Here is a 13820-nt window from a genome sequence, read left to right as displayed (position 1 = left end):
GCACAAAAATACTCCGACGATTTCCCATGGTCCTATTGATAAAAAATTCCTTTTACGAAGATTTATCGGTAGTAGTCGCCCGAGCGTAGTCTACTATCGGCTTTGACATACCGTATCCATAAATGTTGTACACAGTCTACAATAGATAGCAAAGGAAAAAATAAATATAAAAAATTTAAGTTAGTTTTTATTTTGTTATTGTAATGCAATACATTTTTCTTCATTTAGGCAGTGAAAGGTCTCCGCCTGTATGTGTAACTAACATTCGACCCTTTACTTATTAAATGGCATTTATGCAGCTATAGAACAGCAAGACTCATCCACTTTCTCCAGTTTTGATCCACGTTACGTGGGTGAGAGAAAGTCCTTCGTTGCTCACCAGAAACCACCAGATTAATTTATTTTTTCTCATTGTATAAATTTTGCCCGCAGTGACGGTTCTAATAAGGCTTTTCTACAAATTCTATAGGTGGCAACAACGAGGTATCCCAATGAGTTAACCACTGCTAGATTCATTATGGTAACGTGTGCATACGGTAGGCCACGAGTCAGGTCGGATCTAGACGAATGCTTTGTAAAAGCCTACGCCACTTGAACTAACTACAGACTTACTGAAACAGAGCAGAGTTGGAGAAGCAAACCAAGCCAATAATAGGATATATGTGAGTAAAACAGATAGTTGCAGCGTGGAGCATGTAGCATTTGAGTTTACATTATGTATGAGCATGTAGCATTTAGTTGACAAGTATATTTCCTTATACATGCAATAACGAAACTGATCATAACATTGAAATACTTTACTAGTAAAGGTATCGCTTTAATTCCACAGCTCATTCGTATATCATAAATTAGATGATGTGAAATAAAGGCGCAACCGTGTAACGTAACTAAGCGTCACAGAAATGCGACATGCATCGTCTCATCAGCACACGATCCCTTGGTAAAACATACCCCTGAAAACAAAAACAAGCTGAAACTTAGAGACTTATCTGTGCATTCCTTTTTTCCACAAAGACTGCAACACTCAATTATGTGTTCAATCGTTTAATTGTGTAGGTAAGGTATAAGTCACCGGTGAGGACTGTGCCTGGGGAAGCGAACACGGGCCGCGTGACGGCCTTCGAGTCGGCAGCAACCGCGTCAGTGACCAGAATCGGGAAATAGTTCTGGCTGAGAGACAACAACGTACTGACAATAATAAAGAGAAGCCGAGAGGCCCTATCTTCTATTTCTTATTCTTTTTCCTCTTGCCAGCAGCTGTCCCACTACTACACTTTGAGTACCTCGTCCACTTCGATCCACTGGCATCGTGCTGTATCCCACTTCCGATGGGGGCTAGCTGGGTTCACTTTTAGGTGGACAGACTTTACGGAAGGGGGTAAGAGACGAGAGGGAGACACGATAAGCAGAAAGGGGGGTCACCCCTAATGTAGACTGGGGTGATGTCAGAATAACCCCCGCACAACCGACGAGCGCAAGAGAAATTCAGTAGTAGTATAATTGTACGTAGGGTTAAGGCTAAATAGAAGGTGACGAGGGCGCCAAGGGCTAGGTCACATGGAAAGGCTTCGTGACATCGACGAAAGACTGACTAAGCCTTGGCGATAGAATGACTGTGGTGGACGTACTCCTAGGCGCACCCCACTACATGCTCGACATTTGCCGTCCCTCTGACACAAAAGCTAGCGCAACGAAACTGTCAGACTAATCGGCCCAAGGATGGTGAAAGAGACCGAGCAAAATGGAATGTCTGGAATGCTCCGCTGACATGATAAAGAGTACTCACGCCTGTAGCCCCATTTTCGTCAGAAGCGCACGGAAAAGCAAGGAGAGGCCCAGGCGTGAGGCCATATGACACTCACATGAACGCGAGAGCGGGACTTACTCTCTATGTACCGCTCTCGATATGGTGGCCACACATAGGGTGGCCATAGTGGCCATAACCATTGGACATAAAATGGCGATAAGCACCGTTTGAGTAGAATCGACGAGCGAACAGATAGGGGGCAGCGGGAGAATTATTTCTATAAATGCATATTAAAGCCTTTATTTGGTTAGTCCATCATTCGCGTCGAATTTGCGCGGCCCCAACAACACCGCGACGCCTCTCCAAAACCTAGGTTTTCACCTCTTTCGGCGATACCCGACAAGCGACGATACGGAGTAATGGGACTAGATGAAGGGAAACTGTCAGCTCTGCATAAAACAAAGAACGACGGACCAGCGGGACAGTCGAATAAACGAAAATCAGCGTTAGCGCTTTAGGACCACAAAGTCTTTGAACATGCTTAAACATAGGAGAGAAATGCGCAGGTCTGACCCTGTAAAAACCTATCTCATTGTGTACTTTTTGATCTCTTGCAAAAAATCGAGTCAAATAAAGAGCAGAGTGAAGTAAACGAAGAGGGTGATTAAATCAAAAACTAAACAGAGTTACTTAGCAGGTGTCGGGGCCGTTTGTAGCGCCATTCGATGATTGTGTGTATTTACAATAGCAGGTGCTAGCAAGGCAAACAACATCAGGAAATTGAAGAATACCCGAGTCAACCTGTTCGTTACGAAGTTGTTTCTTTTCTTGGATCAAATACACTAACCCCAGTGAAAGTTTAGATACCCGCTCTAAGAAGTTAACTTTAGATTAGAAAAATTTAAACACTGTCTCATTTACATTTCAGGATTTATCGGATGAAATAGGTCCCAGACCTAAGAACGGGTTGCACATGACATAAGGATAACATGCTCGATTTTTACAAGAATATATATTAGGACTTCATCCTATCGATAGTTCACTGGAAGCAAGCACCGTCCAAGCTTCGAATCAGTATCAGTCTGCCTGCCCAAAGTATGTGCAAATAAACGTATGTTGAAAAATACTCACAATTAGCCTAGTGCTGAAGTATATATCCCGACCCGTTACCTAGCGCTGTAAGATGAACTTCTATAAGTTGCGGACCTCGTCTTACAAACAGGGGTCGCAATTTCCTTCATCAATGATCTGACTTAAAAGTTCTGTAGTATGTTACACTTCGAATTCGTGTTGATATGCTGCATCCAATATTGTCCATACTCTATTTGAAAGTTAGTCGGATTTTTAATGGGAATATCAATATTGACAAAAGGCAATAATTCCATGTCTTTTTTTGCCATAGAAATATTTAACTACACGGTATTGCAATAGTTTCTAGAATTAAAAAGTCGTCCGTGCTGTGCAGGTACGCTGCTGAGCAATGGGAAACACACAGTGTTTGAATGTATTCCTCGAATAATATGATAAAGAAGTTAGGGGTTAGTTAGTTAGTTTTTTTTAAAACATATATTACGCTATAGCCAGCTTGGGAACAACTGGTAAATTCGAAGTGCCCTTACAATGTCCATCAAGCTCAGACTCGCTATTACGAAGCGAAGTAGCATTTCTTCGTTCGTTGACATCGTTTTATTACGAAAAGCTCACCATGTACTTCAGAAAGAACATGAGCAGCAGCCAAGTAAAGAACATGTTGTCCTATACTTCAGTTGTAGCATCTACAAGAGCGGGACTTCATTCACTACTCTACCATTTGTACATATATACCCTTAATAACAAATTATAGAATCATTACATTTCTCCATGTCCGACCCTTGCCTTACTTTTGCAATCCCGAATCGAATTGCAAAAGCACTTGTGCGCAAGGTACACAGTAAATGCACCCTTTAGAATTGAATATCTTATCGCTTACTTACCATCACCGGAAGTTCCATTTGCCGCCGCAGTTCGTCCCCCAGTCTGGCCGCTGTTCCGCCGTGTCGCCTAGCCCCATTTCGCACCACGCATTTAAGCTGCTGAGAAGTGCTTTGCAAAGGCTTGCGACTGGAATGCGCACTCACTTCTCCCACCCGATGGGCATGATGAGCGCCCCGACGAGCTCGTCTCAAGCTAGGCTGGCTGGCCTCGCCCGAAGCGCACGAGCACATACGGAAATATTTATAATATCCCTCAGTTCTGCTCTGCTTCCCTTGCCAGTTTGGTAGTGTCTGCTGTCCTTAAACCATTGTTCGTTAATCTCCGAGGCGTTCACGGCTGCTGCCGCCCCCGCCATGCCTACATCTCGGGGCACCCACACAGACACACATAGGCACACACATTGACATGATCATACGGAGATCATCGTGCGGGAAACGACGACTTAGGACAACGGCAAACAGGCACACAACGAACAGAGAGCGAAACGGCAGGAGATGTGCCCATAGAAGTAATATCTTCATCTACTTTAGCTAGCTATGATAATATGGCGATATATGTAGTCTTCCTAGTCGATTCATCGTCCCCTCTGGTCAAGGATAATAATAGCTTTAGCCTAGGAAAACGGACGGGGAGCGGGCATCACGGTGATAATCATAATAATAATAATAGCGCTACTACTAATGCTGCTCCACTTATCGTAATAGTGACAAGTCATTGGAGTTCGGTAAGCTACGGGAAAGATTGTGGGGGCGCGGAGGTTCGGATTAGCAGAACAACGTCGCACGAGAAATGGAAAACCATAGACAGAAGAGATGGGCCATTCAGATGAATAATATTATCCTTCGGCCTATTCAGGCTAAAGGAAGCGAACGCGAAGATGAATAGCGGGATAGAATACGGATAAAGAGAATGTTATGATACTTTTATTTCTATTGTACTACACGAGAATATATGAAGAGACGTTAAGATAAGTACGTTTGATAGACCTGGATGAGTCAAATTGGTCAGCATCAACGTTTATAGTGAGACATGACCGGCCAGGAAGGACAAAGGTGGAGAGAAACACCACTTCAATGCCATTTCAGTATACGGTTTCGCGCTTTTAGACGGTAAATTTAGGCTAATGTGCACCTAAACTCTTCCCCGTATTAAAATAATTCGATAGACCTAACTACATCGATATTACCTATTAACTGATCAACATTGCTATTAAACCTGAGTGTTTGTGGGCTTTTCTGTGTATCTAATTCCAAAAATAGACACCCCGGATAAGTTGCACTGAGCCGGTTGTTTTTTTCGCTAAAGGCTCACCTTAAAGTTAGGTGGGGCCTAATGGATCAGAATTTTACCGCAACGAGGCTTCTTTTTCCTATCGAGCTTAATTCATGCAATCCGCTCAACAATCGTTCTTAAAAATCCGTGTTGTAAAGTTGTTTGCTTCGTCAAACTCTTCAATACTTTTACAACATTGTTTTTTAGGATTATTTTTTTAATTTTACACATTTTTTTCACATTACATACAACAAAATTCCATTGTTAATGAACTATAATCCATTGCAAGCTATAATTCATGCTCCCTAAGTGGATCAATACCGTATGCCAAGGCAGCTTCTCTTTCTTACAGAAAGTTACAGAAAGCTAATTTGTACAGACAAACCTATTTTGGCGTTTTGTTCCACAACCAATTTTCTCAAAAATTGCTTGTTTTTTTAGAGTTTCATAAAATTCATACTATTGACAATATTTATACGATCATTTTACGATGAAATTATGATTTTTGTGCAGTTGGCTATTGTAAACGTTGATGTGAACATAGTGTCAGAACCTTGTATTCGAAATTTTTTATAACGACGATGTGGCGGAAAAATTTAAATATTTCCCGTTGAACCAAATCTGTTCATTAAAAAAAAAGTAACTAAATATGCAAATGACCTTACTCAACCGATGTGTTGAGTAAGTTGTGTGCGGAGTGTTTGTCCTCTGATGCTCGGTATATATATATATATATATATACTCGTATGCGTAACAGACCGCATAGAGCCCATTATATCGTAAACAGATAGACATGAAACATAAGCTTTTGTATGTTTATGGAAGGAAAGCTCATTTCCAAAAAACCACTACTTCTGGTTCTGATGCTTTCTCCGATGTCACGGCCAGCGCGATTTATGGAGCCACCATAGAGTATGATGCGCATTTCCCAAGATCTGCTGTAGAAGCGATGTAAACAATTCAAAAGTCCGCGTATGATCTAAGCATTCTCGCTGGAAAACCTCGGAGAGTCGGCTAAGACAAAAGGCACTGATGGATCAACGTAGAATACTCGCTATTGTCAGTTATTACTATTGTTATTATTCTGTTGTTATTATTATAGCACGCGGTTGAAAACAATTGAAAAACATTCGTAGCCTATATTAGGAGAAGGTGTCTGCTTTAAGCTGGAGTGTTTTGGTGGAATCTGTGTGACTGTCACTATATAAACGAGATGATATTCTCTGAGATGTAATACATTCAACCAGTATTGTCGAAGTTGTTATAGCATTATCGTCATCACATGCTTTAATGAGCTGAAATGGCGTTATTGGACTAAACTAAATTGACGGTATTCTTTGTGCTGTGCTTGAGTGAGAAGCAGCACCATTTAGACGACATCGTACGAGAAGTCTGTCCTGTCATTAAGAAGAGATCGTCTTGTGATCCGGTTGCATGACGAGTTCGGTTATAACGGTATTACAAGGAGAAGGTGTATGTCCTAGCCATATTGCGTGACGAACTATAGTGTAGCCACGTATACTAGATATAACAAAAGTTGTACAATGCTTACATTCTCTAGAAATCCATGCTAAAAATAATGTTGTATCTCTGTTTTAAGTTCTGCTTTGTTGACCAATAGATCTGGCCTGTGGCATGCAACAGAGTAAACCCAAGCTGTATTATGTGAAGGCCTGTGTGAAAATTGTTTGACAAAGTATGCCTGATTAGTATTGCGCAGAAGGCTGCATTCAAACTCTATTATATGAGCAAACCTTCTGAAGATAACTGAAGTAGAACATAACAGAGTTCCACGTAAAATGCATCAGCAGATGTCCACGGATAAAATTTATGATTATGTCAAGTGGCGATCAATTCCGAATCCTTTGAATCTACCTTATCGATTCACACGACAGCATTGGACGTTGTTCATAAAACTTTTACGTCAGTCGATCGGTTAAGATGTACTAAGCGTATATTGAAACAACAACAACACTTATTATATTGTCTACCTAACAGAAGCGAAAAAAGTATATCCGAATAATTGTAGGAGACGTACGTTACTTTTGACCCTGTGCATCAAAAACGTCCCTCCGCTCCTGCGAAATAATGCCCAATTATGAAGTAGCGTGTAAAGTTGGCATTATTGCTCAAAATGCCACTGAGTCAGGTGTAACCCTGCGACATTGCGGGACGATCCACGCGTAACAGGAACAAGTAAAAAAAAAAACAGGTTGCACACAATTTCCGGATCGTATCGATCCTATGGGTTTCCGCAATTGATACTATTGTTTTGATTCATTAAAGTCAGAACTGTGGGCTACGAACAGAGTAAAAAAATAAACAAACAAAAATACACATTGAATTGCCAGCGTGGTCATATGTTGTTATCAGCCGTCCCTTTCGATAATATCTGGTGAATACGATGGCAAAAATTGAAACTGATCGAAGAAAAAAGCTAAGTCAAAAAGGCGAAAGATCTCTCTCATAGGTGACATACAAGAGCTGGTTAGCGTCACAAACCGCGATTATGGACTTGCAGAGGCTGGTAAACGTTCTATTCGACTGTTGTCAGTCAAAGGCGGCTCAAGATGCATGGTAGAATACCCTCAGTTGTTGTAAAGACAAATTCCCGAAAAAATGCTAATAATGACATTACATTTCGTGAAAACATTGCGGCTTTATCAACCCGACAGCATCGTTTAGAAATCCTGGCATGATTTTTGCCAAGAAATGCATGTTCTTTCCTTTTGATGGAATAGCCCAAAGTGTAAAGCATATTTGCATTGAAGTAATCCGTAGAAATATCGGAGAATATCGTTCGTTTAATCAAGTTAGAAAAGATATCGATGCGATGCGTTTCCTTATAGAATTCCTCAAAAGTCTTGAGGTATTTAAATTATCCCTTCAAGACCTACAACGAAAAAACCGTTCGCCAATTATCAATGAAGAACTATTAACTTCTTCAGCAGTACGTACGTGACGGGTCATGGCATGTTCAATTACTTTATTTTTGCAAAGGTATCAGCCGTATCCCCGGACGTCTTCGCGCTTCGAATGATTACTCTCAGGACTTGGCAAGACGATGAGGCCCCCCTTCGGCGACGTTAGTTTCGCTTATAATAACGCTTTGCTTTAATAGTTCACAAATCGCTATAACGAAGAGCGCAAAATGTCTTCATCAATTTAATCAACTACCTGTGGTTTCGACCAGACCCTCAGTCCTTTGCCAAGCTCTCAGAGTCTTCCTTAAAGAGGACAGGAGAAGAAAACTATTGACGTCGGTAGGGACTTGCAGTGAAATTTTAGTGGATGAACTTCGCCAGAGATTCTCTTATTCGCTAGTTTACAAACATGCAATTGTGCCAGTTCACGCGTATATGGAAACGAGGCTTTCCGATTTCGTTTAAGCCATCGTCAACAAAGAAACATTATCTGATTCAGGACAGAACATCATAGAATGAAGCGGGCGCTCTACCAAATGATTCTTTTCACGATGATCGAAAAAAATTTGAAGGTGAAACAAGTTTTAGGCTTAGCAAGGAAACACTTGAGTTACCCGCTGTAGCTCACAGTGTAGGTATAAATATTAGTTTAGGCTTTGTACAAATTAAATAAAACTGGTCAACCGAGGTGGCGCGAAGTCTTCGGTCTAATAGGGGTTAAATAATCAGTGTGACAGCAAGTTACTGGATGAGAGAACAACGTAGCTGCGCCTCTGTCAATGAATCGAAGTTTTCGCAGTCAATCCAAAAAATCTTTGGGCGACCCAAGTAAATGTTCTGTTCAGCTTGATGGTCATGATTAAGCAAACTATGGGCGGCACGAATCAGTAAACCTACGGAAACGGGCTAGTATTGAACAACTGCGAGTGTTTACAAAAGCTACTTTGTACAATAATAATACATTGTAAACATGTTTATTACTTAACTCAGCTTATTTTTCGTAGGTGTCGTTAAAAATCACCATAATAAACATATACTATGTCTTAATGGTTTTTTAGGCTGGTAATGGGATGGCTCTTTAGAAGGAATGCAAAGGCAGTCAAATGTTTTTATTTGTAAATATTATTCGCTATTAGCTGTTTCGTAGATTTAAAATGAACACAAATCATGAATAATTTAAGCTCTTTTATTAACAGATTTGTCATTGCGCCGAAGTGTTTCGAAAAATTTGCTTATCGTAAATACGCATTGTAAGCTTTACTTGAGCCCACGTTTCAGATGTAGACCTGCTCGAAGCGACTCCTCTTTCTAATAACGTTCGAATCTCGCGCCACGTTCCTCTTTCACTCAACAGCCACAGTGAACCACAAACACTTCAACAGCAATATGGTGGCGCGCATCACTCGTAAAGTTGCCTGTCACCGAATATTAATCGTTTGACGGTGGGCGAGCAGTCGCTATATTTGCCGTTCCCAAACAAAAATCCTGCGAAGTGAGTAGAGAGTTGCTAATCTCTCAACGATATGACCGTTCGAGGCGCCAGCCAGTGTTTCGTTCCGTTGATTTCAAATGACAGACCATCGGGCCGATGGTCGACCCATCAAACCGGTCTGGTCGGTGTACGATTAGGAGGGAATGGGTCCACGTTATGCCGGTCAGGACAAGCATAGTCTACTGTATTTGTTTTTATTGCTTTACCTGCCTATATTGATGATGTCAAAAAATATGAATGGCCTTACATTTCTTACAATGCTCATTCAACTCGTGTTCTCGAGCAGTACGTAATATCGATATACATAAAAGCACATGACTGAACTGAAAAAATATTGATATATTTATGTCAGTGATAGTCGTCCAGTTGTTCATTGCCAGTATGGGTAGCTGAAGTAGCGTGGACTTATCCTCTGGGGAAGTCGTCGGCAAGCATGTTTGAAAACCTACGTAGAATAAGCCGAGTATCCATAAGGGGAATCTCTGTTTGGACGTGCAAGTACATGCTCGGACCATTATTTGAATCTTGTCATGAAAGCATAGGCTTTGATTCAAGGCGAAAGCTTACACTATCCTACCTACAACAAAAAGAGGTTTCCTTTATAGGCCCCACGTGGATTCTGATTGGAAAAGGTTGCATTTTACGAATGGTGTTGATGTCTTGACACTAACGAAGCATCGGGGAGGCGGCTGTAAACCCATTATCCGCTCCATAGTGGTGTATCGTGGACATTCTGTAGCCAGTGTTATTGGCGATGGGTGATTCCAAAGGTTAGATACTGTACGCATGCTAGAAACTCCTGATTCACAAAGTGTTACTAGAATTCCTCATAACTGTTTTGGTGCATATTTGTATACTTGCTAGACTTGGATATAGTCTTTTTAAGGCATAATGTAGCTACGTAGATCTTTGCCACCATAATTTTTTTTTAAATTTGAATCGCTTGGCTGCTTTTTTTCGAGTTCTGGCCAGTGCTCAGAATAGAGTAATGAGTAAAGTTCGAGACTTTTTAAAAAATGTTTTTTCCCTGCAATGCTTGCAAAGTTCCTAAGCATTAATACTTCAGTGGCTAACAGTACTGTGCAAATACAAGCTGTTTTACAGAATATACGTTGCAGAATTATAATAAGGTAGTCGAAAAATTCCTAGGGTGGGTGAGGTTACTAAAAAGTTAATACGAACATCGAGGAAGTTTGACATTGTAAAATGCATATTGTTGGGCTGCGGACAACGAATTAAAAATAGGATTTCTGTGTGAATAAACTATGTACGACTTCAAGTTTCCAAGTGCAATCGATAATATAGTACCAGAAAAGGAAACCAGTAACAATCAAAAAGACAACTCCTTAAAAAAGCTCAAAAATGCTTGAGAAAATATGACTTGGAGTACATCCGTACGCTTTTTTAACGCATACACCGTGGAAACATTCGTAGGTGTTTTTTTAACTCAATGCTTATGATCGCAATACTTCGATGTTTCAGATTCAGAATTTTTAACTATGGACTCAATGAAGGTGAAAGTAAAATGGGGCAAGGAGGTTTACGATGTCGAGGTGCACCTTAAAGAGGATCCTGAAGTGTTTAGAGCCCAGCTGTTTGCCCTTACCGGAGTACTTCCTGAGAGGCAAAAGGTAGGCTAATGACAATCTTTAGATTCATCTGGTGTCTCCCAACGAATCTATTCGCACATGTAACAAGGCACAGAATTGTGTCGGGTGCACTACATAGTGCACTCGTTTCCGACCGTGTTTTTAACTTATACAGGGTATTGGTAAACGTTTCCCAAAAGACTTTTGTACATAGAACACAAGAGACATTAATTAGTGCGCTTTTGTGTGAAGACCGCCCGATGTGGAACTAAGTAATTTAAATGTACAGAATTAGTTGAATCGTCGAATTTTTATGCGAGAAACACAGCACTTTTCCCATATTACACCCACTTGGATTAACTATTGCAAATTTTTGCATCCCTTTTTTTAACAGTTACTCATTTAAATAGCACATTTTCAGGATGGCATTCATTATTATTTTTAATTAATGCTTTTAATAATCTTTGCAGGTAATGTTCAAGGGTGCCATTTTGAAGGACAGCTGGGGTAGTATGAAACTAAAAGACGGCGCCACAATCTTAATGATGGGCACAAAGGAGGAGCTGCCCCAAGCTCCTACAGAAAAAACTGTTTTCATGGAGGACATGGATGACAGCGAGATATCTACGGCTCTAAAATTGCCGACTGGTCTAAACAATCTGGGTAACACCTGCTACATGAATGCTGTTGTCCAGTGCTTTAAAACGGTGCCCGAGCTAACCGACCAATTGGCAAAGTTTACTGGAGAAGTAAGCTTAGCCCATCCGTCGGCAAAGACGATTACTGGGGCTCTTCGAGACCTGTATCGATCTATGGAAGGCAGCTATTCCACGGCTCCAATCGTGTTATTGCAAGCCTTACATACAATGTTTCCACGTTTTGCCGAGAAGGGTGAACATGGCGCCAATATGCAACAGGATGCTAATGAATGTTGGACAGAGATGATGAGAATGTTGCAGCAACAGCTTCCCCCCGTCAATAACGTGGGGCTTGCTATCACAGGCGAGGATCAGGTAATCATGTCATGCGACTATCTGCTACTAAAAAATAAGTCATTGTTAGAACTGAACTATCAAAAAAGTTAGTCATGATACGTGAATGATACTCAATGAGCATTACAAATGCCCCTGTCGAGAAACATGCATTTGGTAAGGCTCTATACTGAAAGTAATGACATTAGTTTACGATGATTGTAAAAAATATTGTGTGCGTGTGGCTAGCTCTAAGTTTTTGAGTTAGTGGGAAAATAACTTCCGCTTATGCCGTAACAATGCAAGGGCTTACGCTTAGGTGTATTAGATCTCTAGGCACATTTTCAGATTCATGGCGTGTGTGTTGTGGGCCTGCAATATAACACTACTGATCAGTAATACAGCATGCAACAGAAAATGATTGCCGGCTCTCATCCCGCCGATCTCATGAATACGATGTTTTTTCTCGTTCCGATCTTCAGTCCCAGACTGCTTCACCTTCGGCTGCCGCTCCAGCTCATAAGAATCTAATTGATCAGCTCTTCGGAGGAAAACTAAATGTAGCTCTCCAGTGCACAGAAAGCGAAGAGGAACTGACGACACAGTCAACCGAAGACTTTCTGCAGTTGTCGTGTTTTATTAGCAACGAGGTTAAATATCTCATCGCGGGTCTCAAGTTGCGTATGCAGGAAACAATCACAAAAATGAGCCCGGTATTTAATAATTCGCTTAGTTTGTATATTTTCCACGTGAAAATATCGCGTTCATGTCCATTGGCATTGTTCACTAAAATTATTTGAAATGTGTAGGACAATAATTAAAACTAATAATGACACAAGCTGTTTTCAGCAAGCATCATCTTCCTTGGATTCCAATATGAGCTTACCAACAATACCCGCATATGCATGTATGCAGGATTTACAAATATTTTTTGTAGGTACGAAACTTTTTGTAGGCAAACAGATCTATGATATGACGGTAGTGGTAACTCATGGATTTTGCTCCTTCTTTGTATTCTCCTTCATTTGCAGACGTTAAATCGCGACGCGTCTTACCAGAAAACAAGTAAAATCTCCCGATTGCCGGCATATCTCACCATCAATCTTGTGCGCTTTTATTATAAGGAGCGGGAATCGGTAAATGCGAAAATTCTTAAAAATGTCGTTTTTCCTATGATGCTTGATGTCTACGAGTTGTGTAGCACCGATCTCCAGCAGAAACTTTCACCACAACGAGAAAAGTTTAAGAAATGGGATAATGAACAGGTGGAAAAGAAGGTTCAAGGAGCTGGCGAAAACGGCTCTAATAAAGGCCCGGAGGATGAGGCTGCCAAGAAAATAATCGAACCATTTTCGTTTAGCGAGGATCCTGGCTCAAACAACAGCGGGTTCTATCAACTGCAAGCTGTGCTTACGCACAAGGGCCGCTCCAGTTCGTCTGGGCATTACGTTGGTTGGGTCCGGCGTCAGAGCAAAGAGTGGTTCAAGTGCGATGACGATGTCGTATCGTTAGTGTCCGAAGAAGAAATCTTGAAGCTAAGCGGCGGAGGTGATTGGCATGTAGCCTACGTTCTATTGTATGGGCCACGTGTCCTGGGGTAAAAGGCGGTGAAGAATCGTTAGACCGATTGCTTGAAATTGATTCTCGCTGTTCGTCCACACGTAAACTATAAACAAACAAGCATTAATTAAATATGAACGATGAGTATTAGTTTGGATCTATACGTACGATAAAGAAATCCAACTAATAAGTACGTGGGTGGTTTGGAAATTCGTAGACGTGGATACTGTGATGAACGATGTGCTTCAGCGGTGAAGGCAGATAGGGCAGGGAGCTTAGCAAACTCGCTAT

General features: G+C 41.2%; 1 protein-coding gene and 1 long non-coding RNA gene across 3 annotated transcripts; both read left to right on the top strand.

Annotated features, from left to right (window-relative positions):
* Window positions 1–429: 429 nt before the first annotated feature.
* LOC147757610 (uncharacterized) lies at window positions 430–2838 on the top strand. The gene is made up of 3 exons (XR_015321134.1): window positions 430–662; window positions 1057–2313; window positions 2676–2838. It is a non-coding gene; the product is annotated as an uncharacterized LOC147757610 (long non-coding RNA).
* A 6438-nt stretch (window positions 2839–9276) lies between these two features.
* Window positions 9277–13814, top strand: Usp14 (ubiquitin specific protease 14). Of its 2 annotated transcripts, XM_022792075.2 has the most exons (6): window positions 9277–9409; window positions 10015–10179; window positions 10892–11040; window positions 11469–12011; window positions 12452–12682; window positions 13001–13814. In XM_022792075.2, exons 2-6 carry the CDS (start codon window positions 10164–10166, stop codon window positions 13568–13570), a joined length of 1509 nt encoding a protein of 502 aa, XP_022647810.1. In that variant the 5' UTR covers window positions 9277–9409; window positions 10015–10163; the 3' UTR covers window positions 13571–13814. The 2 variants fall into 2 exon arrangements, with proteins under 2 accessions (XP_022647810.1, XP_022647812.1); XM_022792077.2 differs by lacking the exon at window positions 10015–10179.
* Window positions 13815–13820: the final 6 nt, after the last annotated feature.

This window comes from Varroa destructor, unplaced genomic scaffold, assembly GCF_002443255.2.
Source record: "Varroa destructor unplaced genomic scaffold, Vdes_3.0 BEIS01000002.1, whole genome shotgun sequence".
Taxonomy (NCBI): Eukaryota; Metazoa; Arthropoda; class Arachnida; order Mesostigmata; family Varroidae; genus Varroa; species Varroa destructor.
This window is presented reverse-complemented; position numbering and strand designations above follow the sequence as displayed.